Raw genomic sequence first — 19,141 nt, 5'->3', positions numbered from 1 at the left:
TACGCTGTTCTTGCCACAAGTATCAGGTACTGAAAAAAGAACTTATTTTGACATTTGGGAGAACAAGCATACATCAATTAACTTGATTATTCTGATTACAAGCCTACATTCTCTTTCTCCAAAGCAAGCCATAGAAACATGACATCTGACTTATAGACAGGGTTGACCTATAATTGCTCCTTTGGGCTAGGGACAGAAGTTACACATAAGCCGATTTAAGTGATCAGAAACTGGTTTAAATCCATAACAAAACAGAAGCTCAGTGCACATAAACCAGTTTCAAAATGGCCAAAACTGGTTTACAATACATTTGGTGGAATGTAGTATCAGACCTAATTGATTTGGGTCAAATTTCTGTCCCAGACTCCTTCCTGGTTTTAAGTTAAATCAGAGTTCCCCAGCTTCCCAGGAGGGCTGTGTTCTCTTCTCCAGAAGGCAGGGCTGGCCCTGCCCCTCTACTCTCTAGCCTGAGCAGGGATGGGGGCATGGTCCCGTTAAGGAAAAGTGGTCAGGGAGGAGGTTAATTCTTCCTTCCACTCCTTTCCCCACAACCTGCCGCAGCCAGGGTCTGCCTGTCTGTGGGCGAGCAGGCAGCCAGGGCTGCCAGACCCCAGATGTGGTCCCTGGGGCCAGAAGGACCAGAGGAAGAAATTAAACCCCTCCTTACCCCCTTAGCCTTAATGGGGCCATGGCAGGACAGTGTCTAGCCATGCCCCCCTCCTCTGCCACTGGAGCAGCAAGGGGAAGGGGAGGAGGTGGGGCAGTAGCCTCCGTCAGGGTGTCCCAGGGAACTCAACCATGGAGGAGGTTTATTCCCCCTTCCCTTCCCTGTCCCACTGGCAGACACCGCAGCTGTCCCAGCATGACCCCATTAAGGCTAAGGGGCAGGGAGGGAGTTAATTCCCCACCTCCCTCCACTCCCACTTCTGGTCTGAGCCATTGTAGGCATGTGTCTACATTTCCAGAATGAAAAGTGAATGTCTATCCACTTGCAAATCGGTTCAATCTCTACAGGTTAGACTAACCTGCAGAGACTGAACCAATTCAGGCTTGGACTTTTTGGATGTCTGTCCCTAGCCTTACAGGCTTGGCTTTTGTCCTTGCAGTATCTCTGTTTATGCAGTAAAAATACAGAGCCAGAATTTTTTCACTTCAGTTTTTATTTGATTATTTTCAGTGAATTTAACCCTTTCGGTCCTTTCCTTTGTTTTGTGATTGTTCTGTGGAATTTATAAGAGCAGTGCAGGGGCTTTATCTGTATTAAACACACAAAACTTGTGTTCAGGGAAAAAGCTGTTTTTCCAAAAACTGAACCTGGAATATGGGGCTGCCTTATATCTAGAACAATGCAGTTGTCAGGCAATTAAATAAAGCCAATTTAAATTTTAAAATTATGTTATTATGGTGCACAGGAATATTGAGGTTATAATCAATCAATATTGAGGTTAATATTTGTTACTTTAAGATATGTGATTGCATTTTCAGGAATCTCCATTTGGATTTGTAATCATTAACTACGCATTTTGATAAAGAATGTGTTTATCAGGCCACCATCTCCTATAACATCCTTTATAAAATCCTGATAGATTCTATCTCAAGTGAAGTCCCAGGTCAGTGTCAACATACTGCAGCCATTCTATTTATTTATTGGAGTTTGGCTCAATAGTAGAACTCTACATACTCCTGGTACATGTTCTGGGAGAGATTTATGAATGTTTGGAACTACACTGTGTTCACAGACTTTATACAAACTCTTCTTCTCTACCTACACCACAGACTCCACTACCTAATATCATGCATTGTCCTCAGCCAGTTTGCCAGACTCAAGTGCAAGTTACACTACCTGTGGTTTGTCAAATGCTCTGCTAGCCAACATTAATTCATTAGCAAGGGCTAGCTGCTAATAGAGAAGCAGAGCAAGTAGCTTGCTCCTTACTGAATGTCAGCTATTAGCTCACTTCATCCCTTGTGCCTCTTTTGAGGCTGAACTGGCTATGAGTCCCAATAAACACAGGGAGCTCACCACACTGGAACTTGTAGCTGCTGAACTGGATTGATAACCTGGGGTTTGGTTGCAGATTCCTACTACAGTCCCTCCAGTCAATTAGCGGCTCTCACCTCTTAAAAACTGGGTCTGCTTATCCTGCGAGTCATTCCGTAAGGCCGATGTAATAACACTAATCTCCCTCCACACCACTGGTTGGTCTGGGAAATTCACAAACCTGGGATAAAGTGTCAGACAAAAAAGTTAGAACTATTCCCAATCTATTTTAAAACAGAAGCATAGCTATGAAAGCATCAGTGTAGAGAAATGCAAAAAAGTGTTTCACTTTTCAGGATAGCTTTTGTTTTTTGAAAGACAGTAAGGTCCAATTTGTATCCAGACAAATGACTGATTGGGTCATAACAGCACTGAATCTTTGGACATTCTTATAAGAATGGTTTATGATAAAAGTATGATGCTGTGTTTCTAGAGCTCTCTGACTAGCTACATTTCAAATAAGCTTTCAGAAGAGAATTAAATAAAAAAAACCTCACTGTTACTTACATGTCATACAACAGTCTGCCTGCTGATGCTGTCCGTTCAGCATTCCTTTCAATAGTGTACATCTCATACTGCAATACACAAAAAGGGAAATTAGCTGAACTACATATTCTCATGTCCCTGCTTGGTTCTTCCAAACTTGAATACTACTACTAACTTGTTATACTATACCCATAGTAAAAAAGTAAAAAAAGCAGCTCAATGGGAAAACTAGCAAATGATTTCAAAATGTCCACAGCTACATAAAACTATTAATTTACCACCCCCAGTTTAAGTATTACTACCAGGGTGTCGCAGTGCACTCAGGTGCCCTGCGCCTGAGAGCGGAGACTGCCCTGGGGAGACCCCTCATGGCAGAAAGGGGGAGGCTCAGCTGCCAGTCACCAGGGCTGCACAGGTGCTGGTTGCCGGGACAACTGGTAAAACCAGCTGACCAGGAAGGGGCAGGGCTTATTCCTTCTTAAGCCCAGGTAGGAGGCCAGGAAGGCAGTCCCTCTCTAGCAGCCGTGGGAGTAGGGACTCAGCTCAGACAGACAGAGGGGAGGACTCTGGCCATGAGAGCATCCCTTGGTCACTGCTGAGGTTGGTGGAGCCCTTCTTCCCCCGCTCTCTAGTAGGGAGTAGATTTTTGTTTGACTGGACGGTCTAGTTTTATGTTTACTGTTTTGACCGGAGGACCGGGTGAGGCTGTTAGGGGTTGGAGGAGGCCTCATAGGGACTCCCCAGTAGCGTGGGGGTTCCTGGTGCCTGAGAGGACGCAGCATTTGCGGGGTGCAGTGGCCCAAACCCCAGAGAGAGAAGGGGGGCAGCGAGGAGCCCTGAGAGAGAAGGGGGCAGCGAGGAGCCCCAGGAGAGGGGAGCGAGGTGCCCCAGAGTGAGAGAGGGGGCAGTGAGGAGCCCCAGGAGAAAAGAGGAGGGCCAGAACATAACAAGGCCCAGGTCAGACCACGTTAACTCCATCTGTGAGGCTTGGGCTGCGGTGTAGGGGAGGAAAAGGAGCCACAGGTAGCGCCCCCTGTCACCGGGGAACAGAAAAATGGGCAGCCTCCCGCTGGTTACAACCATCTTCTAATCAAGTAAGATCAAGGCGTGGCAGGCAAGTAAGCAGGCGGTTGGCCCATTACAGGAGGGCGGAGCCACTCCCAGGAAGGCTCCGATATTGATACCCCGTCACACAGGGCTATAACTTTTTTTTTTTTTAATTTAAGCAAAGTAACACACTAAATTCCATCAATTACCCAAGCAGAGCTTACTCAGGGAGTTGCCTAGCCAAACAGGGTTCAGAACTATTTTTTGTGACAAACAAGCTTTTACCAAGCCCAAGACCAATGGAAAGAACTGATAATGTTAATGAAAGAAGCGTTATTTTCAAAACAGATAATCATTTCCAGCGCTGGAAACCCAAATGCAGCAGGACTGTGCTACTCCGCGAGAAGAAAAGAATAAAAGCGACTAAGCCAGTTATATAGTACAGGAATTAAATAGTATAGTCTCATCGTCTTTGCTTTGCGATATGCCAACAGTAAATTATGTTCTTAAAAACTTCTTGGTTTTCATTGTTAGAAAGTTTAGAAAAGGATGACATTTTCCCAGAGAAGGTGCCTTTTATTTTCAGTATAGTTCCTGCTGACAACCTGGGGATTATGACCAGAGATCCAGGTTTCCTTTTTCCCCACAGAAAATAGGGAAAAACTGCAGATTCTCCCTTTTACCTAAGAAAAACATGGGCTTTTCATTTTAAAAGAGAAACATGCAGATTTTGCTCTTTTTCAGAGAGCTCTCTGCAGGTTGGCAGAGTTGCAGCCTGCAAGGGACAAGGGGGAGTGGGAAGAGGGTGGTTAGGCAGGGGGTACCATGTGCACGTATGGGCACATAGCTGCCAGGCAGCCTGGAGAGCAGCTCCCGCAGGTAAGTTTGGTGGGGGTGGGGATTGAGGCCCCCATAGGGAGGGCAGAAGGGCTGGGGCCAGGGCTGCTGGCCAGCTGGGTGGTGCGTAGGGCTTGGGGCCCAGGGTTGCAGTGTGCGGCTGCAGGGCCCCAGCAGAAAGCAGGAAAGGGCCCATGGGTGACTGGTGCCTCCTGAGTTGGATGGGGGAGGGGAGGGAGGGGAAGACCTACCCCCCAGTGGCCAGTCAGCAATCAGGGGGTGGGGCCCCCCCCAGCTGATCCTGCAACCTGCAAGCGGCAGTGGTGCGCCGCTGGCACTTCTGAGCACATTGCTGACACTTCCGGGTGAGCGCAATCAGCCACAGGAGGACCACTTCTCCTGGTGCCCCCACTCCCTGGCCAGCACTCTTGGGGGGGCATCAGCGTTTTCACTTGCCCCTCCTGCCCAGGAATGCTGGCTGTCAGGGGTCCACCAGCACACTCAGGGGATGCACGTACACCCCCATGCACCCCCTCTGTGTTGCCACTGACTGGGCCACAAGTGGTTTGTGGGGGGGGATAGTTTTCCTCCACTGTGCGCACTCCCAGGGGAGCAGGAGGGACTCATGCCCCCCAAATCTGTGCACAGAGCGGGGGCAGGTTGCCTGCTGTAGGCTTGGGCTCCCCGCCCACCCTGCTGCCCTCTACCTCTGCCTCTGCAGCCCAGCAGGTGGGACCCAGAGTGGTAGGACAGAGCAGGGCCAGGAGGGGAAGCTTCTTGCTGCTACTGCAAGCCCTGCACTGTTCTGGCAACTTGCCTCCTGCTTGTCCCAGAGCAAAGGGAACAACATCATGCTGCTGCCCGCACTGTAGACCTGGGTCACTTGTTTCATACCTGTGGCAGCTGATGGCCCGCTCCAGCTGGGCTGGGGGATGGGCAGAGGGCTGCGGGTGGGGGGCGAGGGGCACCAGCAGGTCTGGGGAGGCTGTTGCTTGAGAGCAAGGGGCCTGGACCTGCATTCCAGTGAGCTAAGACAGCAGGGGGAGCTCTGATTTTCCATGATAAAAACCCCCAAAATCAAATACCATAATTTATAGGTACTTAGAATTTATTTTATTATAGCAATTGAATAGTGATTATAGCTGAATAAGTGTTTACACTCTTTGTTAAAGGAGTTCACGCTGACCCAGACTCCACACCTCTTTTCAGGTGCGCAGTGAACTACATGTGTTCCAGAAACTAGAGAACAATTTTGTTCTCATACCTTGGTATATTTAGTGTAAGTTCACAGTTCACACCAAGGAATTCACTTCAAATTTACCCTTTTGCACCTGAAAAAAAAAATCTAGACTATAAAATACAAGCATGGATGGTACTTCCACTGCCTTGTTCAGTGGTGTCCTCCAACCCATTCATGGTATTTTTTTCAGCTTCAGCATTAATGAAACCCATTGCAAAGTTAGGATGCAATCATGCAGACTGCAGCCATTCCCACAATGAGGCCTATGGAGCACTTCCTAGGGAACTGCAGAGTATAGCTGCCAGTTGCCAGACAGTACTGGATGTAGTAATTACTTTTCCAAGATTATGTTTCCATAGAAACAACAGCTATAAGTCTTATGGGAACATTAGTTGTTGATGAATGAGAAAGATGGTTGGTCTGCACACTTGTGAACAGGAGTAGAGGTAGTCTCTAACAAGTTCCTGATTCATGCATGACTCATGCTATGGAAAAGTTTGAGAACCCTTATTATAATATGTGCCCTCAAGAGAGTGGAGGCTCCCCTGGACATTAACTTTGCCATTTCCTGACTTCACCATTCTTCCTTCTGCAACTTTAATCCCAAGTCCTGCAAACACATGTGATCAAGCTTTGTTTTCAGCATGACTAGGTCTACTGATGGTGCACACATGCTTAAGTATTTGCAGGATCATGGCCTGTTCTCAATGTACGGTTTGATGGCGTTTTCCAAAAAATCTGGGGAAATTGACCCATGCCGAGTTCTGTGCTGCTGCATCGCAGCTGCTGCTAGTACTCAAGCTAACTTGGATACATCTATGCTACAAAGCAGTCACTTCTGTAAGAGGATCCCAGTCCGCTTGTCATTACCCCCTCCTCCAGAACCCTGCTGATACCAGATCCTGGTGCTTCCCCATTGCTTCCACCCCGATCCACTTGTCAATGTGCAGAATGAACTGGGATAATGCTCTGAGGAGGGGAGAATAGCAGAGTTAAGACTCAGAAAGTGTTTTGCTGGGAGAAGGGTAAAGTTAAGCAGATTTAAGCACATTTGAAATTCCATTGGGCAAGCAGCTTTTGGTGCAAGCTCCCCCACCTACATTCTGGCATGGTCCCAGTGAACCTTTACAAATAAGAACACTGAAGAATGCTCACTGACAATTGCACACAATTGCTTGGGGAATACAGACATCTCGCTTTTACTGTTAGCTGATTTCTGGGACAAACCTTTATCACTTCAACAAATCAAAGAAGGATTTTCATAATTCTGCACCTCAGAACACCCAAGTCACCATAGCTGCACCAGAATATTAGCAAAGCTTACTGAACTGACAAAACTTTCCTTCCTATTTCAAGAATGGACGAACTATCTGTAATGAGGCCCGTACCCCATCACTGAAGGAGAGGGGAGATAGGAATCAGCTGGCTGGCTCCAGCCTCCAGGAAAACTGATGGCAGAGGGCCCTTTAATAAAATGGCTGCTCCCTGCAGGTGTTGCCAGTGATTGACAGGCCTGGGGCAGAAGTAGTGGGTTAGGTGACCCAGAGAAAGGCATGTAAGCCCAGGGCCTGACACAAGGTGGGCAGTCTGACCCTACAGGCTGCAAAAAACAGGGCTCTGGGGAGGAAAGGGGCCTGAGTGGCCAAGGACAAAGGACTCCAAGTTCCAGGGAAGCTGCAAGGAAGCCCCTGCACCACCAAGGAGCAGAAAGGTATTTGGAGACCTTCTGTTGTAGCTCATTGCATGATGTGGTGTTGACCCACAGTTGGGGAACTTTTTGTTTGAGAGCAGATTCTCGTATTTTGTCATTTGTGTTTAAACACTACTGGACCAGATTGTGGGTGTAGGAGAAGCAGCCATCAAGAAGGATGTCAAAGGCACCCCAGGTCCTAGACCAGGGTAGGCAATTTCAGCTGGAAGGCCGCTAAACCAGTTTTGATGAGCTGTGAAGGGCCACAAGGATAGCTCCGCTCCCTTGGTCACCATTTTAGGACCAGAAGTCCTGCCCCAAGACCTGACCTTTGCCGTTGGAAGTCCCTCCCCTTGCCTCCTTGTGGCCACCCCCTCCCCCAAAGTACTCCTTTTGGCAAGAGAGGATTGCTATCTTGGAATCAGAAAAAAAAAAAAAATCATATTCTAAATGTCAAACACCTACTATAACATATTCTATCACAAAAAATATTTTTATCATGATTTGTACTTGCGTATTGTAGATAGAGGTGATAGCATAATAGTTTAAAAATCAAGTCTTACTCTTATATATTGTGTGTAGGAGGAGTGGGGGAGGCAATAGGGTATGTGGGGGGTGTATATGTGAGGGGGCTGTTAGCACAGGGTGTGGGTGTGTGGCATTTGTGGGGTGCGAGGGAGGGTGGGGAGACCTCCCCATGGTGTACAGACCCTGCCAGCAGTAGCAGCAGCAGGAGGCAGTGGGTGCTTGGGGCCCATGCAGATGCTGCTGCCCGACAGCACACAGCTCTGGCCAGTGCTGCATGTACTGGCAAGGAGTGCAGCCAGACTGGCCTGCCTCTATCGCATGGGACTCCCCACAGCGCATGTGCAGCTCCCAGCACTCGCATACCACCAGGGAAGCCCCATGTGATGGAGCCGGATGCCTTTCCCACCCCCTACTGTGCAGGTCCTGGGGCTCTAACAGGAAGCAGGTGGCTGGGTTCCCCTCTACTTTTGGCGGAGTCCTGGGATCTGCACAGCAGGAGGCGGGAATAGCAGCTGGCTCCATCACATGAGGTTCCTCTGGCAGTGCACGAGTGCCAGGAGAAGGAGATGCATGTGCCTGTGCGGAGCTCCATGCAATAGAGACAGGCCAGCCTGGCTGCGCTCCCTGCCACCATGTGCAGTGCTGGCCAGAGCCATGTGGCAGCATCTGCACAGGCCCCAAGCACATGCCAACTCCTGCTGCTGGCAGGGGCTGTGCACCATAGGGTATGTGTGTGGAGGGCCCTCCCCCATGCCTACAGCCTGCCCCGCTGAGCTCTGTGCTCCCACCACCTCCCAGGCATGGGGTCCACACTGCCGCCAGCTCCAGCCCCACACTCCCTTTCCCCCTCAACCTCCACTGCTTCCCTACCTGCTTCCCAGAGCAAACGAGACACTGGGGAAGCCAAGCAGCTCCCCCGGGAGCTGCAGCAGTGGGGAAGCCAAGCAGCCTCGCTCAGAAGCTGCTGCTGGCCTGGCTGGGCCAGATCCTTCTGCCCACGAGGGTGGGAGTGAGGCGCACAGGCTGTGTGGGTTACAATTATTTGATGGGCACCTGCGGCCTGGATAAGACTGCCTGGCAGGCCGGATCCACCCCTACCCTAGACCCTTTGAAAGGGGGGAGTGCTGCTATAGGCAAAAGGACTGTGGTGTCAGATAGAAAGACTACAGCCAAAGAGCCCAGTGCCCGTGAGAGGCAAGATGAGGACCAAAAGGAGCCCAGGATCCTGAACCTTGAGCAGAAACACCCAGCTAGAGTAAAGCGGGCCAAGGCCCCCCCCACCAGGAATAGCTCAGCACATCCCTGGTTCCAGCCTACAGCAGCAGCCTGCCCTTACCCCACACACAGATCCAAAGGCACACACCTCCCATTCCCTCCTGGGGTGCACACAGTGGCTGAAGCTGCTGCTCTCCTCCCGCATGAGCCACAGCTCCATCCCACACCCTGCCCCAGCTAGCCAGCACCTGACCCTGACCCAGGCCCAGTCCCTCCCTCACCACAGGCATCTGCACACCCTCCTGATGCCCCTTCCCCCACAACAGACTTACCAGACAGACACTGCTCTTCAAGCTGCTGGGCTGTGTATCAAAAAATTGGATCGGTATCAACCAATATGCCTCCTTAAAAATCAGCTATTGGTATGGGCCCAAAAAATCTCTATCACTGCACCCCTATTGAGAAGCCAGAGGGGGCAAGCAAGATGGAGTCCAAGTGGCCACTAGGGATTGATTTTGCCATCTTAGCACTGGGCATGCTGCACTGATGCATTGACTGGGCAGCACTGCTGGCGAGTTGCCCACCTTGCCAATTATGAAGGACCTTTGGGCCAAGTGCGAGTTGCCAGGCTCATTAGGATAGAGAATGGAGATAGAGCAGCTGATATGGCTGTTGGCTCAGCAGCAAGCTATGGCTAATGAGAGGCTCAGAAGTGGAGAACAAAGATAGAAGGCCTGATGCACTTGCAGTTTCAACAGGCCAAAACCCTACAGATGATGGTCATAGAAAACCAGAAAGCAATAACAAAAATGCTCACCTACAATACAGGAAGTCTCAGAGGCAGGGCCACAGCATGTCTTGGAGCAACAGACCAAGGAAGATGACCCCGAAGCATTCACAGACGAATTGGAGAGGACTGTCACAGCCGCCCACTGGGAGAAACAAGCATGGGTCCCACAGTTGGGTATATTGCTAGTAGAGGAAGTCCATGTTGTATATCGAGTTCTACCTAGGTCAGATGCCACAGACTATGACAAGGTAAAGGAGGCCATGCTAAAAAGCACAGAGGTTTCTGAGAAGACCCACAGGCAGTGGCTTTGGGAAATGAAAGGGGTGGGCACCCTTAGCACTCACAGACTGGGCCAGCTACTCCAGGATGAGCTACCAAATAGCTCCATTACACAGAGAGGTCACCTGAAGAGTTACTGGGACAGACAGTCCTGGAGTAGTTTGTGTCTAATCTGGAATGGAGGGTCAGGGACTAGGTGAAGAGACACTATCCCCAGACCCTGGAGGAAGCAGTAAGATTGGCTGAAGATTTTGTGGTGGCAGAGAAAGAATTGCATCAAAAACATGAGAGCCAAGGTAGACTGGCAAGGGAAAGGCCTTGGCTGGAGTGGAAAGATGCTGTGTGGAAGAAGCTTCCCATGGTGGACAACAATGGCTAGGTGCGTTTCCAGTGTGGCTGGGAAGGGCACTTTGCCAAGTGCTGCCCCTGGGGTGGGCAGGAAAAGGTCAGCTCCACAAATCCATCAGAGGATTTAGAAAGTAAAATTGAATCCATGGAAGTAAAAGAAATGGTGCATGGCTATGGGGCCATTCCCCGCTGAGAGCAAGCGGGAGGTGAGGTCTGTGATGAAGCCCACTCTGCGGGACCCAGAAGTATGGGTTGGGGAGGAATATAACCCTGCCCTCCTAGACTCAGGGTGCAAGCAAACCTTAGCAAGATAGTCTGCTGAAGGGGACCCTGGGATGTGTGACAGACCAGCACACACTGGTGTGCCTGCATGGAAAGCCAGGGAGCTATGACCAGGTCTATATGCAAATGCAAATGACAACAGTAGGGAAGATCCATGCCAGTAAGCACTGCCCATAAGCTGCCTTACCCTGTACTGCTAGGCTGGGATTAACCACTGTCTCAGTCACTAGTTCATGAAACAGAAGGGAGGCACAGAAGGCCTGGTGGAAGCAAAACCCCCAAGGAAACAGCAAGCCAGGGAACCTGCTGAAAGCATGGATATAGACACTGAGGAGATCAAAACACAGTCATATTAGAGTCAAGCAGACCAGAGAAGACAGATTCCAACAAATCTGTGAGGAAGTGAACACAACCCAGAATGACGAAGAAATATTACAACTGGACCTTGCACAAACACACCCACAATTGGAGGCAAGGAACGGGTTATTGTATTGGGTGAATCACAGGCCCATGCAGGAAGAGGAGATTGCCCAGTTATTAATATCCAATGCTGCCCAGTTATTAATACCCAAACAGCTCTCCTGAAGGTAGCATGCAAACTTCCCCAGGGGGCGGGGGGCAAGGCACAATTAGGGAGTGACAAGACATGAGAACGCCTTCTCCTCCAGTTTTTCTGGCCTGGGATTCACCAGGAGGTGCTAGATTTTTTACAGGCCTTGGCCAGAATGCCAGTGGACAGACCTAGAGGGATCTCAGAAAGCCCCACTGTTGCCAATGCCACTAATGAAGGAACCATTTGAAAGGGTGGCTATATATACTGTAGGACTGTTTACAAAGAGCACAGCCAGATAGTATATCTTGGTGTAGGTGTACTGCTATGCCACAAGGCATTCAGAGGTAGTCCCCCTTAGGGTAGGGATGGACAATTATTTTGAGCGGAGGGCCACTTACTGAGTTCTGGCAAGCCATCGAGGGCCCCATGACAGGCAGCCAGGGGCAGATGAATATTAATTTTCTACATTTTTTAGGGGCCCCAAGGGCTGAATAGAATGGCCTGGCGGGCTCCATCTGGCCCATGGGCCACATTTGCCCACCCCTGCCTTAGGGCAATTAGCACACCAAAGATTGCAGCTGAGTTACTGAAAATATGTGCACAGGTGGGATTGCCAAAGGAGATACTGACTGATCAAGGCAGCAAATTGATCAAGTTTACATCTCAAGTGTCTGAAAGAGCATGCGAGAACTAAGTATTGAAAGACTGCAGACATCAGTATACCACCCACAAATGGACAGATTAGTTGAAAGATTCAAATTGGATGCTGAAAGGAATACTTAGAAAGATCATAGGTAAGGATCCCAGATATTAGGATACACTGCTGGTGTCACTGATGTTTGTCTTTTGGAAGGTGTCCCAAGAGTCAACTAGATTTTTCCCCTTTGAACTACTACATGGGCACCAGCTGTGGGAGGTTTTAGATCTGATTAAGGAGGGCTTGGGGGGTACAGGAAGAGTCAGCAAAGAACCTGGTCAAGCATGTGCTGCAGCTTAAGGAATAGGTCAAATTGGCCAGGGCAGCCGCAAGAAAGAATCTGCAAGCCACATCATACAACTTCCAGGCATGGGAAAGGCAGTTCTTGGAAGACTACGTACTAGTCCTTCTCCCAGATGAGACATCTAAACCAATGGCCCTGTGCCCAATGGCAGGAACCACCTGAGGTCACTAGGAGAACAGGACCCACAGACTATGAAGTGTGGCAGCCAGGCAGAAGAAAAACCCACCAAATGTACCACATCAACATGCTGAAGACATGGAGGGAGAGGGAAGTTATGTTTGTAGCACCCTACCCAGACTAGCCAGAATTGGGACCCCAGGAGGGAGAACAAAGGAGTGGAGACCTGGTAGCCTTGGGAGGTCACTGTCAGATGCTTAATGAACCCAGATGGAATTGATAGTGTAAGAATTCCTTGAGATCTTTACCAAAGAACCAGAATTAATCAGGCTAGTCAAGCACCAAACAGCAATCCTTAAAGGAATCATGAGAGAGGGCTGGATGTGTGTTCCTCAGCATCTGCAGGAACAGGTAAAAGAGGAGGTGTGTCAGATATCAGCCAGGTGTATCATTCAAGATGCAGAGTAAGTGGTGAAGCCACATTACAATGGTTCCAAAAAAGGATGGAATGAGATGCCCGTGTGTGGATTTTTGGGAAGTAAATGAAATAGCAAATGTGACGCTTATTCCATGCCACGAATTAAAGGACCCAACTGAAAGGATTGGGAGAGCTCAGTTCATCTCTACTTTAGACCTCACAGAAGGGTACTGGCAAATTCCTCTTGAATGCTAGTCCCAAGAGAAAATGGCATTCACCACTTCATGGGGCTTATATGAATTCACCCAAATACCTTTGGGGTTGCACAGAGCTGTGGCTATCTCGCAGAAGCTTATGGATCACATGTTAGCACCCTACTAAGATTCACATTGTTCACATTGATGGTGTAATACTTTTCTTATGGAGGTGGGACAAACACCTGAGAGCTCTCAGGGCAATGTTAGAAGAATGGATTCTTTATTAAGTCCACTTTCATTAAAAAGTGTGCCCTATGCAAGGAGGAAATGTAATACCTTGAATTCCTGGTGGGAAGCAGGGAAATGAAGCCCTTGGCTGACAGAAAGCAAGCACTGGAGGAGGACTACCCTATGCCATGTATGAAAAGGTAGGTGCAAGCCTTCCCATGCCTAGCTAACTATTATTGTTGGCTGGGGCCTATGTTTTCTGATCTCACAACACCCCTACCTGAGCTAAGGCAGCAGCCTCAAACAAAGTCTAATGGACTCCTGAAGCTACCAAAGAGTTGCCAGGAGGCAAATGATGCCCTATGCTTACAAGCAGAGGTACATGCACCAGACTTTGAAAGACTATTTCTGGTGCAAGCTGACACATTCAACATGGCTGCAGGGGAAGTACTATCAAAAAAGAAAACAGGGAAGAATATCCAGGCAGTAGCTTATATCAGCCACAAATTACACCCCACTCCCCCCACCCCAAATGATCATATGTCATCACTGAAAAAGAATGCTTAGCCATAAAGTGGGTGGTGAGGAGTTTCTGTTATTACCTTTTGGAGAAGAAAGTCACAGTAGCAACGGACCACACACCTTTAAAATGGCTCCACCGGATGAAGGGGGACAACTCCCAATCAACCTATTGGTGTTTAAGCCTGCAACTCTTAAACTTTCACATAGAGCACTGGCAAGGAAAACAGCAGAGCAATGCAGACTTCTTTTCCTGGAAGACTGAGGAAGTGAGCCAGCAGGAACAACTGGACTATAAGCCTGGGAAAAGGGAGGGAGGGGTTGTAATGGGGTCCCTTCCCAATCACTGAAGGTCAGAGGGAGCCACAGTTCAGTTGGTCAGCTCCAGCCTCCTGGACAAACTGACTGATGGTGGCAGTCATAAATAAATAAAATGGCCATTTGCCTCAAATGCAGCCAGCACCAGTCAGTGACTGACAGGCCCTGGGCAGAAGTATTAGATCAGGTGATCCAGAGAGACATATAAGCCTAAGGCCTGACAAAATGGGCAGTCTGGCCCTGCAAGCTGCAAGATGCCAGGGAAGAAAGGAGCCCAAGTGGCCAAGGACAAAGGACTCCAAGTTGCAGGGAAGCTGCAAGGAAGCCTCTGCACCACCAGGCAGCAAAAGATAAGTATTTGGGGGACTTCTGTTGTGGCTCGTTGCATGGTGTAGTGTTGACCCAGGGTTAGGAAACCTTTTGTTTGAGAGCAGATGCCCAGATTTTGTCACTTTTGTTTAAATACTGCAGGACTGGGCTGTGCCTGTAAGGGTGGAGGCAGCCACTGAGAAAGGTGCCAAGGGCACCCCAGATTTCAGCCCTTTTGAAGGAGGGGAGCACTGCTGTTGGCAGAAGGACTGTGGTGTCAGACAGAAAAGACCAGAGCCATGCGGCCCAGGAACCAAAAGGTCCTGGGACAGTGGAGCTCAGGCAGAGGGTCCCAGCTAGATTACAGTAAAGTGGGCCAAGGCCAGGAGGGCCTCAGCTCAGAGAAAGACCTAAGACAACAGGGTGGGACCCTGAGAGGCCAGAAGGAGCAAGCAAGGAGGGGGCCAGGGAGCCACTAGGGGATGACTTGCTTCCCCAGGCCCAGATTGACTTTTATTAGTACACATTTAGGATTGTGAATCCAAAAAAGATGACAAAGCCGGTAGGGAAATTCAGATCTCCCGAGCGAGGGACTAACATTAGAGGGAGGGGGGGTACATTAGATGCTTGCTCACCCTGGGGGCGGGGGGTAGAAAAAGACTGCCTCGAGAGAGAAACAAAATTTGGAAAACCTCAGCCTCAAGGAGTGAAAGCTCAGCTACATAGTAAACAATTCAAACAAGCAGTTGTCATGGAAATTCTTAAACCACCTCATTTATAGATCCTCTTACATCTTCTCTATAGGAACTGGGACATGGTTTTCCTCTAAAGGGGATAACAACCTTTGTCTTTTGCTTGAAAAGATTATACAGGTGGGACTCAGGATTCTGTGCCAATGGACTGGTTCTGCATGGTTTACTTTTCAGTAAACTCAAAACAGACAAATGTTGCTCTGAAGCCCTGAGCATCCCCAGTGAAGTGCAAAGGGATGCACAAAGCACAAGACAAAACCTAGCTTTTCTGGAAAGCAGAGAGTGCTAAATGAATCAGATTTTTACTGATGCAGAAGGCTCAGCGAAGTAAGCTTCTTGCTTAAAGAAATGTGGTTTTAGAGTTTTTGCCTAGCGCAAGAAAAAAAACAAGAAAACCTCCTGCTGATTATGAGCTGTCCAATGTGTAACTTACCATGGCTGTGCCTTCTATGAAGCTATGAAAATAAAAAGGATACTGGCCATCCCAAAGGCAGGGTATAAGGGCACTTGCTCATCAGGGCTTCTTAGAGGACAAGACTCTCACATCATGAATTAAGGCATAGGCAGGGTAAAGGTGCACCTTATAGACTAACTCAGAGCATTAGTCTGAACTAACTTCCAATTCAACATGGAGAAATGCAAGGTGCTCCACCTTGGGAGAAAACACCCACATCATACTTATAGGCTCAGCAGTGCTACACTCACTAGCACCATGACCGAAAGAGACTTGGGAGTTATGACTGACCACAAGATGAACGTGAGCCACCAATGTGATGCTGCAGCCGGCAAAGCAAATAAAACTCTGGCTTGCATCTACCAGTGCATCTCAAGCAAGACCCAAGTAGTCATCCTCCCACTTTACTCAACCTTGGTGAGGCCATAGTTGGAGTACTGCATCCAATTCTGGGCTCCACATTTCAGAAAGGATGTGGAGAAGCTTGAGAGAGTCCAGGGGAGAGCCGTGTGCATGATTAGAGGTCAAGAGAACAGCCTTATGAGGAGAGGCTGAAAGGCACGGGACTCTGCAGCCTGGAGAAGCAAAGGCTCAAGGGTGACTTGGTAGCAGCCTTTAAGTATATCGGGGTGTATATCAGGAACTGGGAAAATGTCTATCTGTTCACCAGGGCACCTCAAGGGAAGACAAGATCTAACAGTCACAAACTGCTGGAAGACTGTTTTAGACTGGACATAAGGAAAAACTTCTTTACTGCCCAAGCCTCCAGAGTCAGGAATAGACTCCCCCACAGATGTGATGCAAGCAGCTACTATGGATACCTTTAAAAAAAAAAAAAAAAAAAGCTTGGATGCTTATCTTGCTGGGCTGATCTGATGCCAGCTGACTTCCTGCCCCTTGGGAAAGATGCTGGACCCAGTGATCTTGCGAGGTCCCTTCCAGCCCTAATGTCTATGAAACTGCCAGCAGGGAACTGCTAGTTGGGGAGTGTAGCCAGGAGCAAGGGCCTGCTAAATCCAGGGACCTTGGGCCCCAGTGGCTGTTGCAACCAGCAGCAGGAAAGCTGAATGAGGCAAAGACAGCCCCATTCACCCTCTGGCCACTCTGCCCACTGCAACCACTACAGCACTACTGCTGGCCCTTTCATTGCCCTGTCCGGGAGCTGCTGCTACATGACCCCAACCAGAGCCACATTGTATCCTAGGCTGGATCCCACCTGCAAGGAGCCCCCAGTTCAGTCTGGGGCACAAGGTGAGTCTGACACCCTTGGACTGACTGGCTCAGAGATGAAGGGAGTGGTGGCTCCCACAAGCTGATGCATCTCCAATTCAGTTAGTTTAAGGCATACTTGTATCTTGGCTACCACCTACCTAACCTGGCCAGGTACCTCTCCTCTGATCAGAAACTGACATGTTCAACTATAACTGTGTGACTAGGCTGAAGTCACAGAAATAACAAAGCAAGACTGGAGGGGACCTCCAGACATCATCTAGTCCAGCCCCACTCCTGCCTGACGCAGGCCTATCTGTTATGCACTAACATAACAGATAGGCCTAAACCCACTAAGAAAATCATGAGCCTCCTTTAATTAGGGAGGCAACTGACTGAATGCATAACAACTAAATACCAGGGAAAGCCAGTGAGATAACAGGGATGGGAAGGGAAAGTCAAAGGTTAATAACAAGTATCCCAAGGGGAGATATGAAGCAGAGCACCTCGCCTAGCTCCCACAAGACGAAGGAAGCAGAGGACAAAATGCCCAGTGAAACTCTGCCAGAGATGTGAACAAATGAGGGACAGAAAGATGGCCCCATGGCCACTGGGGATCCTCTGGTCTAGAGCTTCCTTTCTGGACAAACGGATGGGCAGCTTGGCTAGAGGCAAGAGAAGGTCCTGGGACTTGGTCTGGCCCCTGATGCGGAGTGCATAAACACAGCGGTGCAGGGAGCAAGGGGGCAGCCAGAACCTCAGCAGGAGGCTCTTGGAGGCAGTGATGAGGCTGCAGCCTGGTGCACTTGAGGCTAGTGTGTGCCAGGGTCTCCCTCTGGAGAGGGAAAGGGCAGTTGTCACAGGTGCCCATGAAATGTGGCAGACACATGCCCCTGGTGATGGCTCCATGGAGAAGCTGTCAGCTGAGGTCCCCAGCAGCTCATGGGATGAGCATAGAGTACAGGCTGGTCCACCAGGTGCCCTCGCCCTCACTGAGGGTATCTGGGTGGGTCATGCTGAGCATGAGCCCTACCTGAGGCTGGAGCATCCCTATCCCAAGCCTCCTAGACAGACCCACCAGTCTAAGCTCCTAGTAAAGCGGCGCTGGCAGCCCTGACAACCTCAAAGTGGGCAAACTGCCATTTGACCCAAGAAGCCTTCCACCTCTGCACACAGCACCTCCCCTGCATCCTCTCATTCCCCCCAGGTTCAGCACCCTGCTTTGCACCCGGCACCTGCCTCCGCCCCGCCTCTGCACCCGGCACCTGCCCCTGCATCACTCCCATGCCTCCCCGCGGGGAAAGGGCGGGGCTAGCGGTAGCCGCGAAGCAGGGCGGGAAAAGATGCGAGGGGCCGGGGCCGGGGCTGTGGCGGCAGCTCCGACCTGGATGTTGAAGTCGGTCGGGTAGAGGCTCCGCGCCGTGATGAGCCAGGCCTTGGCCGCCCACAGGTCGCCCTGCACCAGGTCGCGGGCGCGCTTCACCAGGAACTCGCAGTCACCCTGTGCCGACATCTTCCGCCGGTTCCCGCATGGAGACCCAGCGCGCATGCGCGGAGGGCTGCAGTCCCTACTCAGCTCCAATGACTAGCGGAGAGAGAGGGGGTGGGGCCTTGCGGGCTGCGTGGTGACGTTGCCGCTGTCGCTGCAATCAGGAGCCGCGTCCGCCATTTGAACTGGTGGCAGCAGGGGGGCTTCCGGCCTGCCTGCCCCGCCCTCGTCGCCATGGTGACAGTATTTCTTTCCCTCCCACCGCGCTGGGCCCGCGAGGCTGGGCACTGGCCGGGGGGGCGGGGCGAGGCGAGGGGATGGAGGGATTTCAGCCCTGGTGCCATGTGTGGTCAGGAGTAGTAAAAGCATTCAAAATGTAGGGTCGTGCGTGGGGCCGCTCGTTCATGCAGGAGATGCAAAACCCCAGTCCCTCCCAGGGAGCCTTACCTGACTTTTGGGTTTAAGGTCAGCACTTCCTCCGAAATAAAGAAATGCTTTAACTTCGATGATACAGGGGTGTAGGTTGTAGCAATGCTGGTGTAAGGACATAGGCAGACAAGGTTCTTTGGGTGAATCCGATATCTTTTATTAGACCAACTTAAAAAGTTGGAAAATAATTATTATTAAGCTTTCGGGTTCAAAAACCCTTTGTCAGGCTAAGGAAGTTTCTGCAGTTGGTGTGTGCTTTTCCTGGATGGAATGAAAAGTAAAGAAGCCAGAGGCTGGGCTGGTCTGCGTACAAGACAGGTAGTCAGTGAAAATATAGACTGAGGAGTCAATGGGTGAGAGACAGG

The 19,141-nt window shown here is 50.0% G+C and overlaps 1 protein-coding gene across 7 annotated transcripts in view; it reads right to left on the bottom strand.

Moving 5' to 3' along the window:
* Positions 1 to 18,431, bottom strand: part of INTS10 (integrator complex subunit 10) — an 84,461-nt gene extending 66,030 nt beyond the window's left edge. For 3 of the 7 annotated variants that reach the window (XM_019522228.1, XM_019522229.1, XM_019522230.1), the window contains exons 1-3: positions 18,243 to 18,430; positions 2,549 to 2,616; positions 2,119 to 2,222 (exon numbers count right to left, since the gene is read on the bottom strand). In XM_019522228.1, the coding sequence (XP_019377773.1) occupies positions 2,119 to 2,222; positions 2,549 to 2,616; positions 18,243 to 18,407 (337 nt within the window). In that variant the 5' untranslated portion in view covers positions 18,408 to 18,430. Of the gene's footprint in view, positions 1 to 2,118; positions 2,223 to 2,548; positions 2,617 to 18,242 lie in introns of all 7 variants that reach the window. The other 4 variants (XM_019522231.1, XM_019522232.1, XM_019522233.1 and 1 more) reach the window with 2 other exon arrangements.
* Positions 18,432 to 19,141: the final 710 nt, after the last annotated feature.

This window comes from Gavialis gangeticus, unplaced genomic scaffold (assembly GCF_001723915.1).
Source record: "Gavialis gangeticus isolate Ggan-Ray unplaced genomic scaffold, GavGan_comp1, whole genome shotgun sequence".
Lineage (NCBI taxonomy): Eukaryota > Metazoa > Chordata > Crocodylia > Gavialidae > Gavialis > Gavialis gangeticus.
This window is presented reverse-complemented; position numbering and strand designations above follow the sequence as displayed.